We start from the raw sequence: 18,659 nt of genomic DNA on the forward strand, positions 1-18,659 counted from the left end.
TGACATTTTTCAAATTATTTATGCATTCATGTTTTGTTTTTGTTTTTTAACGTAGCATATTTTGATGTGGACGGTACAAAGAATTAGTGTTAACAAAACTGCAAGTTTAACCTTCTACAAGCACCCAGATGGAGATCGTCTGGGAGCAGCTGTAGTCAGTGCAACGCAAGGCAGATGAGAAATGGGAATCCGTATATAAACAAAGAAAAGCTGCATTGTGTTCACAGGCCCACAACAGCATGTCTGTCAGCATTAGACACGAGTACTGGGACAGCAGTTTTGTGTGGTAATGAAGAGTAAAGTCGACTGCTCTTCATCCGCAGCATCTCAGTGTAAACAGTCTCATGACAACATCACGTAAGTTCTGTCATTCGAATGGGCTGCCACCCTGAAAGAAAAGAATTAGTTTAGTTACATCTGTAGAGCTCCAGACATGCTGAGTGCACACACTTTAATTACTAGTAATTACTCCTAGCTCTGCAGGCTATCATTTGCTTCTACTAATCGAGCTAGTGTACGGAGAGTGAAAACAAATGCATTAATAAGATTTATGGCTTCAGTTACGTTTCACTTGATACATAAAGATAAAGTTATGCTTTTATGTACAATGTTGCGTTTCAATTTGGCTTTGATGTCTCACTTCACACAAAAGTGCATTAAAGTTAACTCTGCAAGACAGAAGATTACATTCCCTGCACTTACCTACACACTAATAAGACATATTTTCCTTATTTGAACTCATATCAATCATGAATATCTTCTGCATATGAACTGTCCCCCATTAAGAACTGATTTTTATCTTTATTTAAAAAATAGCCAATTCATTTTAGTATTAAGTTTGAACTCATTAAATTTGGTAAGTAAAAAAAAAAATCATTCGCATCTACCCAATAGTCTCATATTACTTAAAAATATCAAAATACATCATGCAGTAGATGACATCTGTATAACTGATTAAGATCCAAGTAGCCCAGAGATCCTGGATAAATGTATAGAAACATAAGGAAAGTGATAATACCAGGCCCAAATATAAAGTGAAGACTTTCAGCTTAGGTTTAACAAAAATTATGCCTCAAGTGTTTAGGAAATAGAACCAGTTTCATACACAGACTTCCATCTACAGAGCCTCAAAGGTAACTGGACAAACTCTAAATATAAGGATTGTTTTCAATACATGGATAAAAATCCTTTGTACTCAATGACTGCCTGAAGTCTAGAAACCCATGGACGTCCTCAAATACTTTGTTTCCTCCCTTGAGATCCTGTACAAGGCCTTTACAGCAGCTGCCTTCAGATCCTGCTTATTTGTGGGTCTTTACCTGTTTGTTGTCAGTTTTACCTGTAAAACATGCTTTGTTGTTTTGAGATCAGGTGACTAATACTCTTGGGTTGCTTTTGTCTAATGCTGTCTAAGCAGTTTGGCAGCATTTGTCTAAATTAGAGCAGAGAGTATAGCCGTGTGCACTTCACAGTTCATCCTGATACTTCTATCAGTAGGTATTTCATCAATAAAAACTACAGGCAGCCATACATCCCCATATCTTAACACTACAACAACCACATTTGATTTGGATGAGCTGTTTCTCTCCTTGCCCGTATATTTCTCTTCCCATTATTGTTCTTTAAGTTCATGTTGGTTTAATCTGTCAAAAGATTTATTTCCAGTTGTACTAAATAAAAGACAAAGAAGCAAGCTAATGTTTTTCAAATTACTTCTGTATTCAAGTCGGGGGGTTTTTATGTATCAAATTTTGGTGTGGAAGCTACAAATAAGTATTAACAAACCCGCAAATTTAACCTTCTACAGTACTGTGCAGACTCCTTCTGGCAAAGTTTATTCTAACCTGTCTGTTCTTAACCGTAACCAGTGGTGTGCACCTTGTTGCAAATCCTCTGTATTTACAAGATGAATTTTGATATCAGACTTTCTTCACTTCATTGCCTGACTAGCTTTGACTACATGAGAGGGTTTTTGTTTTTTTTAAACCAAGGAAAGAGACTGTTGATTTAGCCACTCTCTCTTTTTTCCTTTTGTTATGTTATCTCTCTGAAAGGTTTATTTCTGTTTGGCACCCTAAGAGATGCCCTCCGTCTCTAACACTGATAACTCTTTGGACCTCATATTTAGAATTCCAGCCTACAAAAGGCAACAATTGAAACCAACTCCAGATCTTTTACCTGGTTAATTTGTCATGGAGTAAACAGGCCTCAAAACTGGCCATGAAACTCCTAGTCAATCAATTGTCGAGTTACTTTTGAGCCTCTTGAAAATGTCTGCAATTTCTAAAAAGCGGACACAATACTTTCGTTAAAACCTTTGAAACCGCAGATCTTCATAGTTTCACTCAAACTCCACTGCCATCTTAAACAGAGGCAAAATTACCAAAATCCTATTATTGTCCAAACACTGGATAGCTTCAGGTACTCGTTTTAGAAGCATCATGTAGAAGATTGAATTTTGAGTACACTTAGTCCACAATTGGACAACTTAAGAAAATATTAGGTCAAAATAACCACTTTGTAAAAACGACTGTTTAAATATTAAAAAAGTCTAAGGCCCCAGCTGCTTTTTTTGGCTTGGTAGATTAATGTTAAGCAGCTCTGCCAGCACACTGTGTACACTCTAGATAGTTTGGAAATCTCTTGCAAAATACCTTCAGGAAGTGTTCAAACTGTGGTTTGAGCTCCTTCATCATGGCTTCTGCTTTGCTGAGGCAAGCATGTCTTCTATGCACTTCAAACTCCTTCGGGAAAGTCAAACAATCACAGTAAACAAAAAGGATATTTAATGAAAACACATCTGTGTTGTTGCACTTGTAGGACAGCAGCATTACCTTTGTGCGAGAGAGGTGTTCCTCAGAGGTGATGTGAGCCTGCACTTCAGCAACAGATGTGGATATGTAAACTTTGCAAGCAGCACAATGAAACATTTCCACCTTTGTCATGTGGTTATTTTCCTGTAGAGCTGACAACACGATAGGGGTGAGTAGGATGAAAGTATTTCTTTTTTAGTCTGTCATGAACATCATGACTTTTCATTTCAAAACATGTATTTACTTTGAAGAGCGTTGTCCTCTACCGCTTGGCTACAATAATGGCTCTTATACAGCATCACTTCCTAAAAAAGAAAAGATCTGTTGGACATCTATCTATGGATCTATAGTACATGCAGAGTGCAAACTTATGATACAGAAGCCAGAATACATGACTGGGAAATTCGTTTTACCGTTTCTGTCAGTGATCGTACCTGAAGGAACGCTATCATTACGTCATCGTATTTATTATTCTGCTGAATGTGCTCCAGGGTGTCCCAGTGACATTTGCTGTCCAAATGATCCTGCAGCTCCTGCCCATTGGCAAGCTCAACCTCACAAAGGTCACAAGTGATGGGCGTTCTAGAAGAAAAATGATTTGGGCAATTTAAAAATATTTGGGCATTAACTAATCCAGACTGCCCCAGTAGGAGGTAAAAGGTCAAACCTGGAAAATATTATGATATAAAGCAGCATCTGAAACAACCATATCAGCGTAGTGCTTCAGTCCCACTCTTCAACTGATCTGCTACATATTGCTTATTTTAAATATGTCTTTACAACACATGCACTGCCTGAGGTAACTCAGAGTCTCTTGCCTCCTAACATATACAAAAGAGCGACAAAACTGCTGTGATGGAAATGTACATAACAAAATAGGAACAGGTCTGTGTAATAAGGAAAGTTAATTTGTTTTTACGTTACAGCTCATATTCATCAGGACTTAGCAGGGCTTTAGTCAGTAGAGCTGTAGAGTTTAGTCAATCAGGTTTAACGTATTAACGTCTTGTGGTAACTTTCAGGGGTGAAAGAGGAAGCCAAGGTGGAAGTGCCAAACTGTAGTTCCAGCTTTAGCAAGAAAATGAACATGTTTACAGCGTGGTACCGAAACCAGAATTTCAATGACGCAGCTCATCGAGCTTACTGCAAAAACCCGTGACTCACAAGTCACAGGTTATTGTGATGTGTGTAAAGTACAGAAAAAGAGAGAAAGGTCTATTATTAGTTGGCTGTATTACACAAGATAATGCGAATTAAAAGGTCAACGCCGAATGTGGTTAGACCTTGAGCACATTTCGGGCGAGGACCTATTTGATGAGCTTTATATGAAAAATTGAATAAATTCTGAACACTCAGGGAGTAGAGAAGCTTTTGTTTGTGAAGGGATGGATCCCTCGCGATGACGTGACTTGAGCTTATTGGTCCTTCAGCTGGATGAGGTACAAAGTATAATTAGCGTGTTCAGTGGGAGAAACGTTTCGTCAGCTTACTAACTGAATTTGCTTCTGTGCACTTGTACAAATATGGTTACTTCTGGTTCTATAAAACCAACATGGAAGTGGCCAAAATGCTGACATCACTATGAATACTTCCAGCATTACAAACTTCAGCTGCAGCAAAAACTAATTCTGCAAACTCAGCTGGACTCAGTGCGTCTGACAGATTATTAACACTGGCAAAGTTACAGACTGACCTGCAACATCTTAACTAAACTGTATTAGAGTACATGGTGAGAGGACATGTGATTTCACTTTGTCAACTTGACATCAGAAGGAACAGTGCTTACTTTTCCAAAGTCACAGTTTGGCGCATGTTCCTTGTCACCTTTGTAGAAGGTAGGTCTTGGTCCCGTCCTGTAGAACAATATAATACAGAGAATTACTCAGACAATGTGACGTGATTAAAGCATCTAGTCCTTTCAGCCATTTCTTGCTGTTAATTTGAAATAGTGAGACAAACAAGGTAACCCAGCTACCATTACCTTTTTTCATATAGCCCACCTGATGCTGATAGTCCTGTGACCTCGGTGGGGATAATCTAATAGTCTAAAGAGAACAGAAAGGATCGGTTATCACACTGGATTCAGTTGAACCACAGTAGCCAAACTGCATAAAAATGATTCTTTATTCTCAAAATCTATACCTCCATCTTATATCCTGGTACTGTTATCGTCTCCTCCCCATTGGTTCTCTGTCCATAAGGCACAGGAAACTGTTGGGTGGAGGAGCTGTGAATACACCTGTCAGGGGTGCCACCTCTCTGGCCCAATACTTCACTCAAGGAGCCAAAGCTTGAACAATTAAGTGATTCAGCTTCTGGGCTATAAATCTGTTGTTCATGCTTTCTAATTCCTGCACTGAGACCTGGGATTTCTATAGGTCTGGTTCCAGTGCCAAATTCTCCTCTGTCTAGGGGTCCGCTTCCTGGTTTGGAGTAGGTTGAGCCCCAGTGTCGGCCTTCGGGACAGTCTCTCGCTGAAGTTAAACACTGACGCTCCACACTGTTATCCTCAGTGGGTGGGGAGAGTTTGTGGTCTTGGTCCGGTGGCATCTCAGGTTCAGAGTCTGACGACAAAGGGTTGTAAGGGTCATAAAGCCCAGTCCTAAGATGAGGGTAAGAAGGATTAATTAATTTTTTCTTCTTTTTTTTTTTTGGAACAATGACTGAACGTTCACACATTAAACAAAATGTTTTGGCTTTCATTGGGCAGACAGACACTATTTCTACAATTTAATTCACTACATGAAAATATGAAGCCTCAAATGTGGGCCAGCCTTGACCGAGGCTACAGGAGACACAACTCACTTTTCTGTGCTGCTTTTGTCCTGAGAGTCTTCATCTTCATCACCGATTGGTTTGAATGAAGACTTCCATTTGTCAACTGAGGATGAAGCTGCAGTATAAAAATGAAAAATGAAGGCAACGTATGTTCAGAGAATACACGCCTCCAGATATGTAATCTAGTTAGTCTGATTACTGATGAAGTCAATGAGTTCGTTGTACTCAAATAGCCTCCGGAGTCACCAGATCTCTATCCAGCAGAGCAGCCTTGCAATGTGGCAGAACGGGAGATTCACATCATAGATGTGCAGCCGACAAGTACGAAGCAACTATTTGACACTACATTGTCAATGCGGAGAAAAATCTTGGAGAAATGTTTCCAACTCCTAATTGAAACTGTGCAATGAAGGATTGACGCAGCTCTGACGGCAAAAGTGCTTTTAAGGTGTACCTGATAAAATGTCCAGTGAGCGGTAACTTTCAGAGCCTCTGCGTTCTCATATGGGGACATTACATTTCGGGTTTTCTAGGTGTAATTGATTACTAATGAACTTGTGATTCTGCTGTGTGTAACTTATTTTAAAAAAAAGACACGAGGTGACGTCTGCACTGCCCTAGTTCCTGAAATCTTTTTCATTATAATTCAAAGACACGTATTAGACTCAGAAATTAATCAAATCAGGCAAAAGGTAAACAAAAACAGCAGTTGTATTTGCAGAGTGGTTATCTGCGACGCAAAGACAAAGGAAGCGTTGAGCTAAAGAGTAATAAAGCACCTCTGTGAGGACGCGTGTGCGTGTTCGTTCTTGCATGCATAGAGGTTACCTGTACCTTTCTGTGCTGCTTGAGTGTTAGCAGCCATGTCTGGTTGTCCTCCCGATATGCGTTTCATAGCATCTATAAAGTCTTGGGGTACTCTGTTCATCGAATGAAACAAAAATAAGCATAAAATGTCAACGCACGTAAACGCAACATTTAACACTGAATGTATCACCGGCTAGCCATTCCTGCTATTAGCTTTAGCTGCACAGCTAGACTCACAACAATTTGTTGACAACAAAGCTTTATGCACCGTTAGCTGGTAGAATTAAATGCTTGCACCGTTAACACCCACTCGACAAAAGAAAAACTGAGTCAGAAATTGAATTAACAGGCACCTTAATGTAGGTTGTAAATCAGAAACTTTCCCAAATAACAATTTTAGCCCCGTTTAAAGAGTGCAGCCTCCACATACCGTGTAGTCGGCATTTTATTAAATCCTGAAGTAGCTCCTTTGCTTCTTGCCTGGGCCTGAAACGTTTCCACATTGTGACGGTTCATTATTTTTTTTAAAAATAGAGGATATGCTTTGTTGGTAAAGCTAAAGCTGGTTCGCCTATTAAAAGGTTGTTTAGATGATACTTAGAGCAGCCGACAGATGGTAGCAAAGTGCAGCAGAGAATGGATCGATTCATGGATCACATTCATTCTGATCCGACCTTAGGTGGGTTCGAGAGGTAAAAACCTTTTCATAATAACTTACATTCACCTGATACCCGAATAAGCATTTCTAATCAACTGCTCATGGGCAAAAATGTGTAATCAGTCAATCACATACCAGAAAGTCAATGTAGCCATCAGTGGCGGTCCTAGCCTGTTTGGTGCCCTGGGCGAACACCCCCTCTGGCACCCCCCCTCCTTATATTAAGGATTGTACATTAACATATTTTACTGTAAAAAATGTTATTGGAACCATACTGAATTTAACAAGATAAACACACACACATACACACAAATATATATATGAAGAGAGAGCGAGAGTATGCATAGTATGCAAATAGGACAAATCAGCAACTGACAATGACTAATTAATATTGTGCTGAACACAGTCCAAAAGATTCAGTAAGCTACATCAGTGTCTACTGTTTACTATCACAGCCAAGCGGCTAACAAACGTAAAAAGAAAATGTGGGGAAATCTTCTTGGCACACTTTGGACCCCTTATTACCAACTAAGGACTATTTAAATGCTACAATCCACCTGGGTATTGTTGCTAATTCATCTCTGTCCCTTTATGAACACAGTGTACCCATTGTCTGACAACTGCTTCCAGCAAGACAATGATTTTACTGTACTGAAATTGTCTTTACAGTCACCAGAAATTCAAAATGCTCCCCAAAGAAGATATCAATTTGAATTCAATTTATTTTTAACTCTATAAAGAAGTACAACTACATTCAGATGTTTCAGTGTCGCACATCTTATACTGAACAGATAGCCTACTGAAGATAACACGTTCTCTGTGCATATTAATTTTTTGTCATTTGTCAAACACAGCTTTAAAAAAAAAATCTTTTTTGATTAGTTTAAAAATGTTCCAGTATTAACTGTGTTTAAGTCTATTAAAACAAGCAGGACCTCAGTAGGGTCTTGTAGACTGCTTGCTCATCTAATTATATATAGATGAATGCACAATGTTGAATTCTTTGAGTGTTTATAAGTTAAGAAAAACTTACAGATAAGAACAGGGGATTAAACAGACAGCAGTGTGAAATCTGAAAGAATTTGTTTAAGAATGAATGTGTGTCAGCACAGGCAGACAGAAACATGACACTACATGCGGGCATGTTTAGTTCCAGAGGAGGATATCTCAAGGACAGGTGTGTTCTCATAATTCTCAGAAAAATCTGGTCAAGACCTACCTAGAAACAGTGCTGTTATTGTTCTTCCTTTGGAGGAATCAAACACATTGTTACTTGTCTGCAGTGCAGCACCAAATCTAGCCCCTGCTTCTCAACGGTCTGATAGGATTCACATTTCAGAAAATATCTCGTGCATGACGATATGGAGGAACTCAAGACATTTACTTTATCAGTCATTAACTTTTAGACATCGGATGACTAAAAACACATTATTTGAACTCAGTTAACGTCACTGGAGAGTACACTGGGATCATACCATTACTTGGGAACTGCTGAGGTCAATGTAACATTGTCAGTTGTCTCTTGGCAACATTAACAAAAGAGCCGTGACTCTGGGGCCTTTGTACTCAAGCCCTTAAGGGACGTTTTAAATCTTTCTTGAGTTTCTGCTGCAGACAGGAAGCAGAAAAGGGTGGAGGGGGAAAAAACTGTTTTTTCCAGGAGGAAAAATGTAGAGTGAAACAAACAAGGGTATAATAAAATGCTGGAATGAAGTACTTACTGAGAACGAGCCACCCTTAATATTTTTGGTTCTTCCTGTATATTTTCTGCTGTCCCTGTGCTCATTTTCTTAACTGCTTTCAGGGCTGTGGGGACTGTCACAGGGTGAGAGATGGGTAAACAGTGGGCAGACTGTCCATCTTCACAAGGCTAACACAGAGAGGCAGACAACCACTCACATCTACGAGTACCATTTTAGAATCACTAATTAACCTGAAATAACTGTGAGAGGAAACTGATGTACTTCATACAGGACAGCTTCATTAGAATCAGGAGGTTTGCAGCCATGATCTTTTTTGCTGCGAATCCAACGAGAAACAGAAACAAGTGTGAGCCAGGTCAGAAAGAAAATCCAAATTAACTTCAAATAAATCATAGACTGTTCTTAAAAGGTTTATCTCCCTACTGGTTTGTTGGATTAAACACAAACACTTGAGTTTGCCATTAGCTTGTATTTTTTGGGAAGTTTTTTTTGGAGCTTTGTTAGTGTGAAAAACTTATGCCAGGGGGTTAAAAAAAAACAAAACAGGGATGATCAAACAACACCATATTCAATAAGAAGCATGTTTAGTGTCAATATAACACTTAAGCCAGTGACAAACTTGAAGTGTATTAAAATTCTATTTATTTTTAAAATTATAAGTATATACTGTTTTTAAATAGGTACATCTGTGGTATATTCATGTAGACATGGTTAAGCAAACCGAATGGGGAAGATAGGGGACTTTGATCGTGGCACGGTTATTGGTGCCAGAGGATGGAGGAGAATGAGCTGACATGAAGTCAAGCGTTACAACCGAGGTATGCAGTAGAGCAACCTTCAAGGCACATCTGTGAAAGAGATGGGTTACACCAGCAGAACTTAACACTAAGTGCCACTCCTTTTACCTAAGAACAGAAAACAGAGTCTACACACAATTTACACACAAAAGAAAATTGGAAAAACATTTCCTGTTCTGACGAGTCTTGATTTCTGCTACACAATTCATGGTCGGCTAAGAAAACACTCCCAGACTGACTGCTGATTGAAGCTTCTATTTAAAACCAGTTAGAACAAAGTTTGACGATGGTTTTATAGGCTGAAGTCAGGGGGTTGTACCAAGGCCCAGTGTAAGGATCATTTTGAACTGTGACTCAAGTCCAAGAATAGAACAATGAAAGTGGAAACAAGTGGGGGGGAAAAAAGTCAATTTTGAAAGAAAATCTGTTCATTTTCCAATGATACAGTTTTAAAATGTTGTTAATCCACCTTACATATTTAAAAGAATAATCTCCAAACTTACAGATTTCACTGCAGGACAGCAGCAAGTGTCATGAACCTGAAGGCGATCGATAATCATTAGACGTTAATCTGGACTGTTGTTTTATTGTACAATAAAAATGTGAACTTTGAGCAGAGGCTCATCAAGGTGGTACAGCAGCTCTGAAGAACACGTATATCAGGCCTACACAGAAGTACATTGACAAGAATGAAGGCAGATGTCATCATCTTTACATGATTGTGACATGTGGGACCAGTAGCTCAACACAACAGATTCAAATCACACTTCAAAACATGGTTTCAAAAGCTAGTCAACCGATTTCCCTTTTATTAGTTCTCTCAGCAGGACATTCACCAATCTTTACATCATTAGGGTTTCAATGTGCAAATGAATTACTGGAGGCTTTCATATACAATCTTTACTACAGTGGGGTAAAAGTTCATTTCTGGTCTCCACCTGAGTTTACAACTCAAATTCTTTCGGCTACATAGGTATGAAGAAAAAAAAAATACACTGGTTACTTGATTTCAACAAGTTAAAAAGTACCTTGATAGTTTCAACACAAAAAGAAAGAAATCTGACAAGAAATCATAAATTATTAATTTTTGTCCTGTTGTTTGTGAAAGCCCTCACTGTAAAAAAACAAAACAAACAAATAGCAGCAGTTAAGGCAAAAAGATTGTTCCCAATGGTTACATTTATACCTGAGTACCTAAAACAATAATGACAAATGTATATAATGTGCCACTGAAATGGTTTTGGTCTATAGAATAATATACAAAGAAGCTGGATTTTTAATATCTCAAAGCTATCAAAAAAGCATAATAACAATGTTGCATTAGATACATACTTCGCAATAACAAAAGCTCTGTTTTCTTATGCTGTATTTAAACAGAAGCAACTAAGACAGCCTAAAAATACTAATCAAGAAATGCATGGATAATACAATACAAAAATAATGGTTGAAGCCATCCGTCTTTTTAGGTGGCTTTTGTGCTAAAAGGTTTCTCGGCTGATACTTTCTTTAGCGTCCACGGGCAGTGTGTCAAAAAGATGGTCCTCCACGATTAGGCAGTTTCTGCGCAGCAGGCGGCAATTTCCTAACTGGGCAGGCAGTCTGTCCAGACAGTTTCCTTTGAGCTCCAGCTGAGTGAGCTGGACTAGCTGACCCACAGCCTCTGGCAGCATCGTGAGCGCATTGTGCCCCAGACACAGCACCTTAAGCTTGGTGCATCTGAACAGAGGCTTGGGCAGCCCCTCCAGCTTGTTGGAGTTGATGGCCAAGTGCTGGAGGTTGTGGAGGAGACCCACATCTGGAGGAAGCACCGAGATGGAGTTGTGGCCCACCTCCAAGTGTCGCAGTTTGGGCAGAGTGAACAGGGCAGCAGGGAGGGTCTCCAGTTTATTGTGAGAGAGGTAGAGAGCCTCCAGAGACTTGATGTGGCCGATGGTGGCTGGAATGGTGATTATTTTGTTGTGCCACAGTTTAAGGCACGTCAGCCTCTTGAGGTGCTGGAAGCTGATGATCTCCTCTATGGTTCGAATATTGTTGGATTTCAGGTCAAGTTCTTGTAAATTGGTTAAGCTGAAAATGGCATGGGGAATCCTATCAAGTTCACAGTTGTGCAGCTCCACTTCAATCAGATTTGTCATCTTTTTCAAACTGTTTAGGACCAGCAATTTTGTACCATCATTGTGAACCATTAACCGAATCAGATGCGGAGAAAGTTCTGTTATGTTTGTGGGGATTTTTGTGAGGTTGCTCTTCAGGCATAGCGTCTTTAAATGCCTCAAATCTCGCATGGACTCCAGGCAAATCATTTTGTTGTTCTCTGAGCTCAGGTTGCCAATTAGGTTAAGCTCCCTCAAGTTCCTAAGCAAATAAACCCAAGCCGGGATCTCGGCAACGTCGGTGAACTTGACATGAAGGCAGCGGAGATGGTCACGGAGGAAAGCAAAGCCCGTCTGCTCAACTTTGGCCGGAGAGTTGCAAAGATGCAGCTCTTGCAAGCTGGTCATCTGGGAGACCTTTGCAGTGAACCTCACGTCAGGAATCAGCTCCAGTCTGAGCACTTCCAAATCTGTGAGGTCAAACACTGCATTCGGGAGTCCAGAGAGCATGAAGAGGTGCAGCTCCTGCTTGTCCTGTGCATTACGCGTGACAAGCTGCTTTAATTTTTCAAAAGTCCACTCGTGGTTGAGGCTGATCTCCCTTAGCTTATTTTCACTGACCTCAGACAGAAAAACGCCAAAGCGCTTGGAGTAAAGTTGGTCATACTGGTCAATCATGTGTAAAAGGAATGCAAAGTCATTTTTGACATCAGGAATGTCACTAAAGCTGCTCTCTTCCCTGACCTTCTCAAACGAATACTCTTTCAGGGGTCGCCGGAACACCCAGAAGAGAGAGTACAAGCATGTCATCCCATAGATCATTATCAATGCCACATAGGTGACGAGCAGTTTGCTCAGCATGAAAGCCATGTTGTGTGTACAAAAGAACTTTGTATATCCTGTTAAATGTTTTATATCAGGCTTACATTCATGTGTGAATTTTATTTCGGCTAAAAAGGTTGAAGTGTAGCACAATATCAAAATAAACTTCACAGATTTGACAATGGTCTGTGCTACATAAAGCTTGTAGATAAAATCGCTGTCCTCCACATGGGCTCTGAATTTTCTCACCTTCTCAAAAAGAGCTTTGGCCTGCTCCCCATCTTTTTTATCCAAGATCGTCATGCTACTTGGGACCTCCGCAATAGGCTTATCTGCAGAAAATTTCACCCCAAGCATGGGTGTGGATGGGCTCACATTTGTGCTGTCATCGTTCCCCTCTATAGACACCTGCTTTGGTGCAGAAGAGGTGCCGGTCAGCCTCTGTTTGTTTTCCTCCGAGTCCTCGCAAGCAGTTTCAGACAAAGCCTTTGTTGTCCAAGGAGATTCAAAACACCGTCCCAGAATAGAAACAAAATGCTCAATCTTCGAACTTGTTTTGGGGTACTTGAACCAGAAGTTGCTACTGACCATGAGAATGAGGGTGTGGATGAGGGTGAGGTATGGAAAGTATTTGGAATACCAGGGCAAGGCATCATGGTAACACTTTTGGTTGATAAAGACATACTGTTGAAAGTCCAGGTTTGTTTTGACCCCTGTTGGAGGGGCTTGTAATGCAGTAATCTTACTGACCGCTTCATCCGTTAGGTCCTTAGTGACCGGTGGGATGGTTGTTCCTACAGGGGCTCTGGTGGATGAGGTTACATCCTCAGGTCTCTGCTGGGGCAACGAGCTTGTTCCTGAGGCTTCCTCTGCATTATCTATACATGGAAGGCAAGCTACTTGGTCCTTGGTGATCTGCATGGTCATTGCAAATACGGCCAGCATGAGCATGATCAGACCCAGGTAGTCCATGAAGACGTCCCACCATGGCTTTAAGATGCGGTATGTTGGCTGGATGTCGTTCAGGGATGCAATCTCAGTGAGAGTGAACATCGCTGGAACAAAGAGACAAAACTCAATTAATTTTACTTATACTATTTATTTTATGGTTTTTTTGGCACTAAACTTGAACAAAACAATTAACTGATTAATTCTGATTATTTATAAATTGGTCAGTTACTTTTCTAGTTCATCCTCATCATGATCATGATCGTTAATGAAAGCTGATTGTATTTGGGGTGTGCACCATGCCTGTCGCATAAAACATGATATTTGAATATTTATAAAACCTACAGACCTGTAACCCTATTTAAACCAGACATGTCTCGGGACTTTTAGCTTAAACCAACACAAAGTTTATACCACCACAAAGACACATTTTGATATGATCACTGAGGTGCAGCAGTGCTATGAGATGCATTTAACTATAGCCTTTGTAAACACTGTGGTCCAACAAAAGGACCTTTTCCATTAAAACCTACTCAGATCAGCTCGCCAAAACTCAACTGGTTTTCTATTACAATCGAGTACCACATAATGTGCGTGGTCATTGTTACAGCAACCCATCCGTGCATCCCTTGACATAAGCATGTGACACGAAGGCTACAACAAAGATGACCGTCGAAGCGATGATATAGCTACTGCTCAGTTTGTGGCTTTTCGTGTGGCAGTTTTGATTTTCATGAGAAAGAAACTCTCATGACTCATTGAGTGACACCACTGACCAGCCAGTCGCTAACATGCAGTCTGACGATGTCACATTTTAGTACCTACTTGGATCGCTTAGAACCGGTGGCCAAGTAGGTACTATTTTAGCACTTGGTACCAGGTACTATGGCCAACTAGAAAACCCTGAAAACTAGCGAACCGTGGCGATCAGATACTAATAGAAAAAGGGTTAAACATGCAACAGGAAATTATGACACGAGTGCAGGATATTGTGGTACTTATGCCCTGTGTCCTTTTGCAAGAACAGATGACTCTGTCCAACTACTTTAATATTAGTATTTCAAACGGTATGTTGGTATGATATCCCATGCTTGTAAAATCTGACATTTTGCTGGGAACTCATGGACATAACAACTGCACAGGGCCAGCTGGACATCTTGGAGATATTTTAAGTCCTCTTTCAGTTCTTGTCATGAGCAGCCCGAGTAAGAAAACAAAACAAAAAAAAAAACCCTTCCAAAATAACTTGACACATTTTGTTTAGAGGACAAAGTTGATGTGGATTTATGCTTCAACAGGAAATCTAAAACCTACACTGTAACTATTGTGATTGGCCTGTTCAATACTGTTGATTCCTCCTATACATGCTCAGCTACTTTTTCACTCCAGTTTTTGAATTTATCAGTGAGATGATAACAATCACTGTCTCAATATAAGAAATAATAATATTAGCATAAATATAAGGATTCTCAAATGTCAGAAAATTCCTGAGGGAATGCACAAAGTTGTAGAAAAGCTTGAGCAACATATGTTTGCCCCTATAAGGAGAAAAATAAACAACAGGTATATATATAAAAAAATAAAAAAAAAGACCGGAAGGGAGATAAAGTCCCAGCATTTAATTTGTTTCCATCATGGCCTCCTCCATATAAAACAAATCTAAATCCATAGCAAGTTACCAAACTGGAGACTGATTTCATGCATTCAGCTAAGTCTGCTGGAGTAACACATTTATCCTCCCGCTACATGAGCCATGAATCAGTGACTACAAGTATTAAAGTGCCCTATCATTTTATCATGGTGTGAACTACATTGAACTCTCACTTCCTTTTCATAGTGTTTAAGCACCAGGCCAAAACTGTGCTAAATCCAGACATATTACAACATGCTGTTTTTGGAACAGAGTCCTTTGATGAAGCCCCAAATCCACCAGTGTTCTTACTCACTAAGACCTTTGGCAGATGTGCATTTCCTTTAGTGATGCATTGAAAATTGTTCTCTTACTTAGTGAATGTTGCACTTTTTACATAGTTTGGAAAACACACTAAAACATCATAATATGATCTGCATTCAAATCAGCAGTTAATCTGCTTTGAATGTTTCAACATCCTTCAGATATATACAAGTCTTTCCTTAGAGGTACGAATAGTCATTTGCAATTTAAAAATTCACTTAGCGTGACAGCCTTACATGTTACAGGATGTTTTAACTAAGGCTAACAGCTTGTCTGTGTATCGGCCACGAGGTAATCCCTTGACCATTACTCACTCAGCTTTTAGTTCTATTCAGCATATACAGCATTTGGTACAGTCACATACATGAATGACCATCTCAGACGTCATTACTGTTAACGTGTTTTTCCCTCAGTTTCCACAGTAAGAACACAAAATTGACAGTCAAATGTTTGCACGAAGGATTGTGCATGTAGTTTTGGTGTGGCCTAATGCATCCATTGATCACACCGGATTGCTGGTTCTACGTTTTACTGTGTGCCCATAAAGAAAATGCTGTTTAATTTTTTTTTAACTATGATATCCAATTGTTTTAACATACTGCATGGATTTAACATAGAAATGATTGAACATAGAAAGAAATACTGAATGAGAGGTCGCATTTTGTTACAGCTACCACTATGACTTAGCACTATTAGATGCGGTCACACTAATAGCTTGGCTGTCTAGTCATTATTAGAATGGTGTTGTGTCATAGTGCCACATTATTAACCATATATTTTACCTAAGAAATATGTTTGGGAAATCTGTGGCTGTAAATAAAACAGCAGTGTACTATAAAAGAAGTTCAACACAACTAGGCTTTCTTTGTGTTAGTTTGCTGGACAAAATCTAAAATGCAAATCCCAGTCAGAAAGAAAGGGTATCATGATGATGGTTATCTCCGTTTTTTCTGTGAGCCGGGCTTTCTGCTTCAGGCTCTTTGCACACTCACAAAAAGTGGGCATTTTTTTTATCATATGACTCTTCTTCCGCACAAAATGATCCCTGTGAGTGCAACCTACTCCAATCAGAGACATTAACGTGTAATGAGCAAAAATGGTGATTAAAAATCTGCAAATAGTATAAAAACAGCAGTAAAATGCAAAGCTGTTGCAAACAAAGAGATTTACACTGCAGAAAAATCTTGAGCTTTGTGTCACAGAGCCGTAAAATAAAACTTTTAATTGAAGCTTATTATTTTAACTGAGTACACCCTTAGGGCTGATGTTTAATTCCAACATGCCGGATGCACTTTAGAGCTTTCAAACTTTAACTGGACCATTACAGGTTACTTGCATCAGCCTAAAAAAGTACACGTGGAATTCGTGAAATTACTTTTATTGATTGAACAGGTATTCAGAAATCTCTGACTTTAAACTCAGCATATGATGCGAAATGTTGCTTCTTAGTACACCACTGTGAAGTCATCAGGAATCACCATTAATTGTTGTTAGTGGCAACTGTGATAGCCTATAGATAATATATAGTTATATTTATTTCTATTATATGTCTCTTTTGTTTTGTATACATTCCTCTTGATTGTATACATTTCTTCTGTGTGTCATTTGTTCCTGCTGTTTTACTATTTATGTTTTAGTCCTGTACAGTTGGCATGGAGCACCCATAATTTCATTGTACATGTACAGTGGCAATAAAGGGCTATTCTATTCTATATCCTTGCAAAGCGGAGCGAGTAATCTTTATCAAACTGTGGCAAAGCTAGAAGGAGCTTGCATTATCAGCCCTCCCCCAGTCTTTTGCATATGATAAATGGCCTGTATTTGTATAGCGCTTTACTAGTCCCTAAGGATCCCAAAGCCCTTTACACAACCAGTCATCCACCCATGCACACACACATTCACACATGGGCGAAGTAACAGATCCAAACAGATTAGAGAGGGGGGAGGCGTTGCGTGAGAGAATGTGGGGCCCCCAGGAAAGGGTGGGGCCCTCGGTTATTATAGGCGGCCCTGGCATCAAGGACGGGCTAGCGTTGGCGATAGTTTCCTGATTAAACTCGTAGAGGAATAACGCTACTCGGTTCAGGGTGAATTACGACTTTCACCACGTGACAGCAGCCGCTTTGCTCCAAGTCAAGTTCATTGAGGACTGAGCAGAAGTTTAAAGATGGCCAGACTGAACTTTAGGTCATACCTGAAGTTACAACACCAGCTCCAGGCACCACGATGTATTTAACTCGTGGAGACCTGCGCACCCACATGGGACACCAGTCATCTCTGCCACAGTCTGACGAAACTGCTGATTTTTTTTGGCGCACGCGATGGTTCTTTCCATTTCTTTCTTTTTTTGCCCGCTGTGCGGGATCAGGTGATTCACCCAGACGCGTGAGAAAAGAGAAGCAGCACGTGTCCCCGCGTTAAACATTCATCAGCCTCTTATCTCCGTTAGTCAATAAACAACAGGTTGCGGGTTATTAAAGCGATTTATTTTTATCCCTTTAGTAATGTGTTGAAAAGATAACGAGAAGAAAATATACTTACTGCCAGCGAGGCGTTATCTCAATCCAATTACTTCTTCTTCACCCCGCATGCCACTTTTCGCTCCCCTCTCCAGGTGCGTCTTTAACCTAATTTCTCGGCCCCGTTTCAAAGCAAAGGGATGACGCTGCTCGCTCACGCAAACCTCCAGAAAACATTCGTTTGCAGCCCTGCGGTCTGTCGGCGGGTAGCCCTCATACCTGAACCCGCCTGACTGCCCGGGGCCGTCCGTTTGTTACTAGACAGTAAGCGCAGCCTCACCTCCGGGTCACTACATTTCTAAGAAAAAACGACTGATCCAACATGGAGCTGCGCGAACCGCTGTTGCGCGTGCGATGGGCGCTTCTGATTGGAGGATAGCGTTCACGGCAACTTCCCGAATGCTCCACCCACCAGTTCGTCTCCTGGTGCTGCGTTCACTGTGGCGGTGGGGAAAACCGGAAAAGTCACAGACGGTCAACGGCCGGCCGCAGCACTGCCCGTACGAGTCCGCGTTACGGCCGTGCAAGTAGTACCACGACAGGGGTCGGGTGGAATGTTTTTATAGCTGGTCTTAATTAAACGTCAACTCGGTAGGAGAAACATAAAAGTGGTATTTTCTACAAATAGTGTACACTTTCACTTAAGTTACAGTAAAAAGATAATTTAAACACACACACACAAGGCAGGGGTACACTGTGTTACTGTGACTGTGTATCAGATTCATTCCTGATTTCCAGCTCTTTCTGGATCTGGCTGGTGATGGGTG

The 18,659-nt window shown here is 40.3% G+C and overlaps 2 protein-coding genes across 3 annotated transcripts; both read right to left on the reverse strand.

Annotated features, from left to right (window-relative positions):
- Positions 1-5: 5 nt before the first annotated feature.
- Positions 6-7,151, reverse strand: LOC113009903 (uncharacterized). 2 transcript variants are annotated; one of them, XM_026148542.1, is made up of 11 exons: positions 6,829-7,151; positions 6,426-6,511; positions 5,619-5,706; positions 4,956-5,415; positions 4,795-4,858; positions 4,600-4,666; positions 3,248-3,395; positions 3,058-3,118; positions 2,835-2,965; positions 2,655-2,744; positions 6-388 (listed from the first exon to the last, which is right to left on the reverse strand). In XM_026148542.1, the coding sequence occupies exons 1-11, from the start codon at positions 6,912-6,914 to the stop codon at positions 368-370; spliced, it is 1,302 nt and encodes a 433-aa protein (XP_026004327.1). In that variant the 5' UTR covers positions 6,915-7,151; the 3' UTR covers positions 6-367. The 2 variants fall into 2 exon arrangements, with proteins under 2 accessions (XP_026004327.1, XP_026004328.1); XM_026148543.1 differs by lacking the exon at positions 6,829-7,151 and adding an exon at positions 6,752-6,807.
- Positions 7,152-10,122: 2,971 nt separating this feature from the next.
- Positions 10,123-18,389, reverse strand: lrrc8da (leucine rich repeat containing 8 VRAC subunit Da). Its single transcript, XM_026148539.1, has 2 exons — positions 17,915-18,389; positions 10,123-13,526 (listed from the first exon to the last, which is right to left on the reverse strand). Exon 2 carries the CDS (start codon positions 13,522-13,524, stop codon positions 11,035-11,037), a length of 2,490 nt encoding a protein of 829 aa, XP_026004324.1. The 5' UTR covers positions 13,525-13,526; positions 17,915-18,389; the 3' UTR covers positions 10,123-11,034.
- Between the last annotated feature and the right edge of the window lie 270 nt (positions 18,390-18,659).

The sequence above is a fragment of the Astatotilapia calliptera genome, chromosome 18 (assembly GCF_900246225.1).
Source record: "Astatotilapia calliptera chromosome 18, fAstCal1.2, whole genome shotgun sequence".
NCBI lineage: Eukaryota > Metazoa > Chordata > Actinopteri > Cichliformes > Cichlidae > Astatotilapia > Astatotilapia calliptera.

Excerpts from the sequence above, each read along its gene's own strand:
- lrrc8da (XM_026148539.1), bottom strand. The coding sequence starts at position 13,524 with ATGTTCACTCTCACTGAGATTGCATCCCTGAACGACATCCAGCCAACA.
- LOC113009903 (XM_026148542.1), bottom strand. The coding sequence starts at position 6,914 with ATGAACCGTCACAATGTGGAAACGTTTCAGGCCCAGGCAAGAAGCAAA. Across the intron at positions 6,512-6,828 it reads AATAAAATGCCGACTACACG|AGTACCCCAAGACTTTATAG; the intron begins GTATGTGGAGGC and ends TTCGATGAACAG. Across the intron at positions 3,396-4,599 it reads CAAACTGTGACTTTGGAAAA|AACGCCCATCACTTGTGACC; the intron begins GTAAGCACTGTT and ends TTTTTCTTCTAG.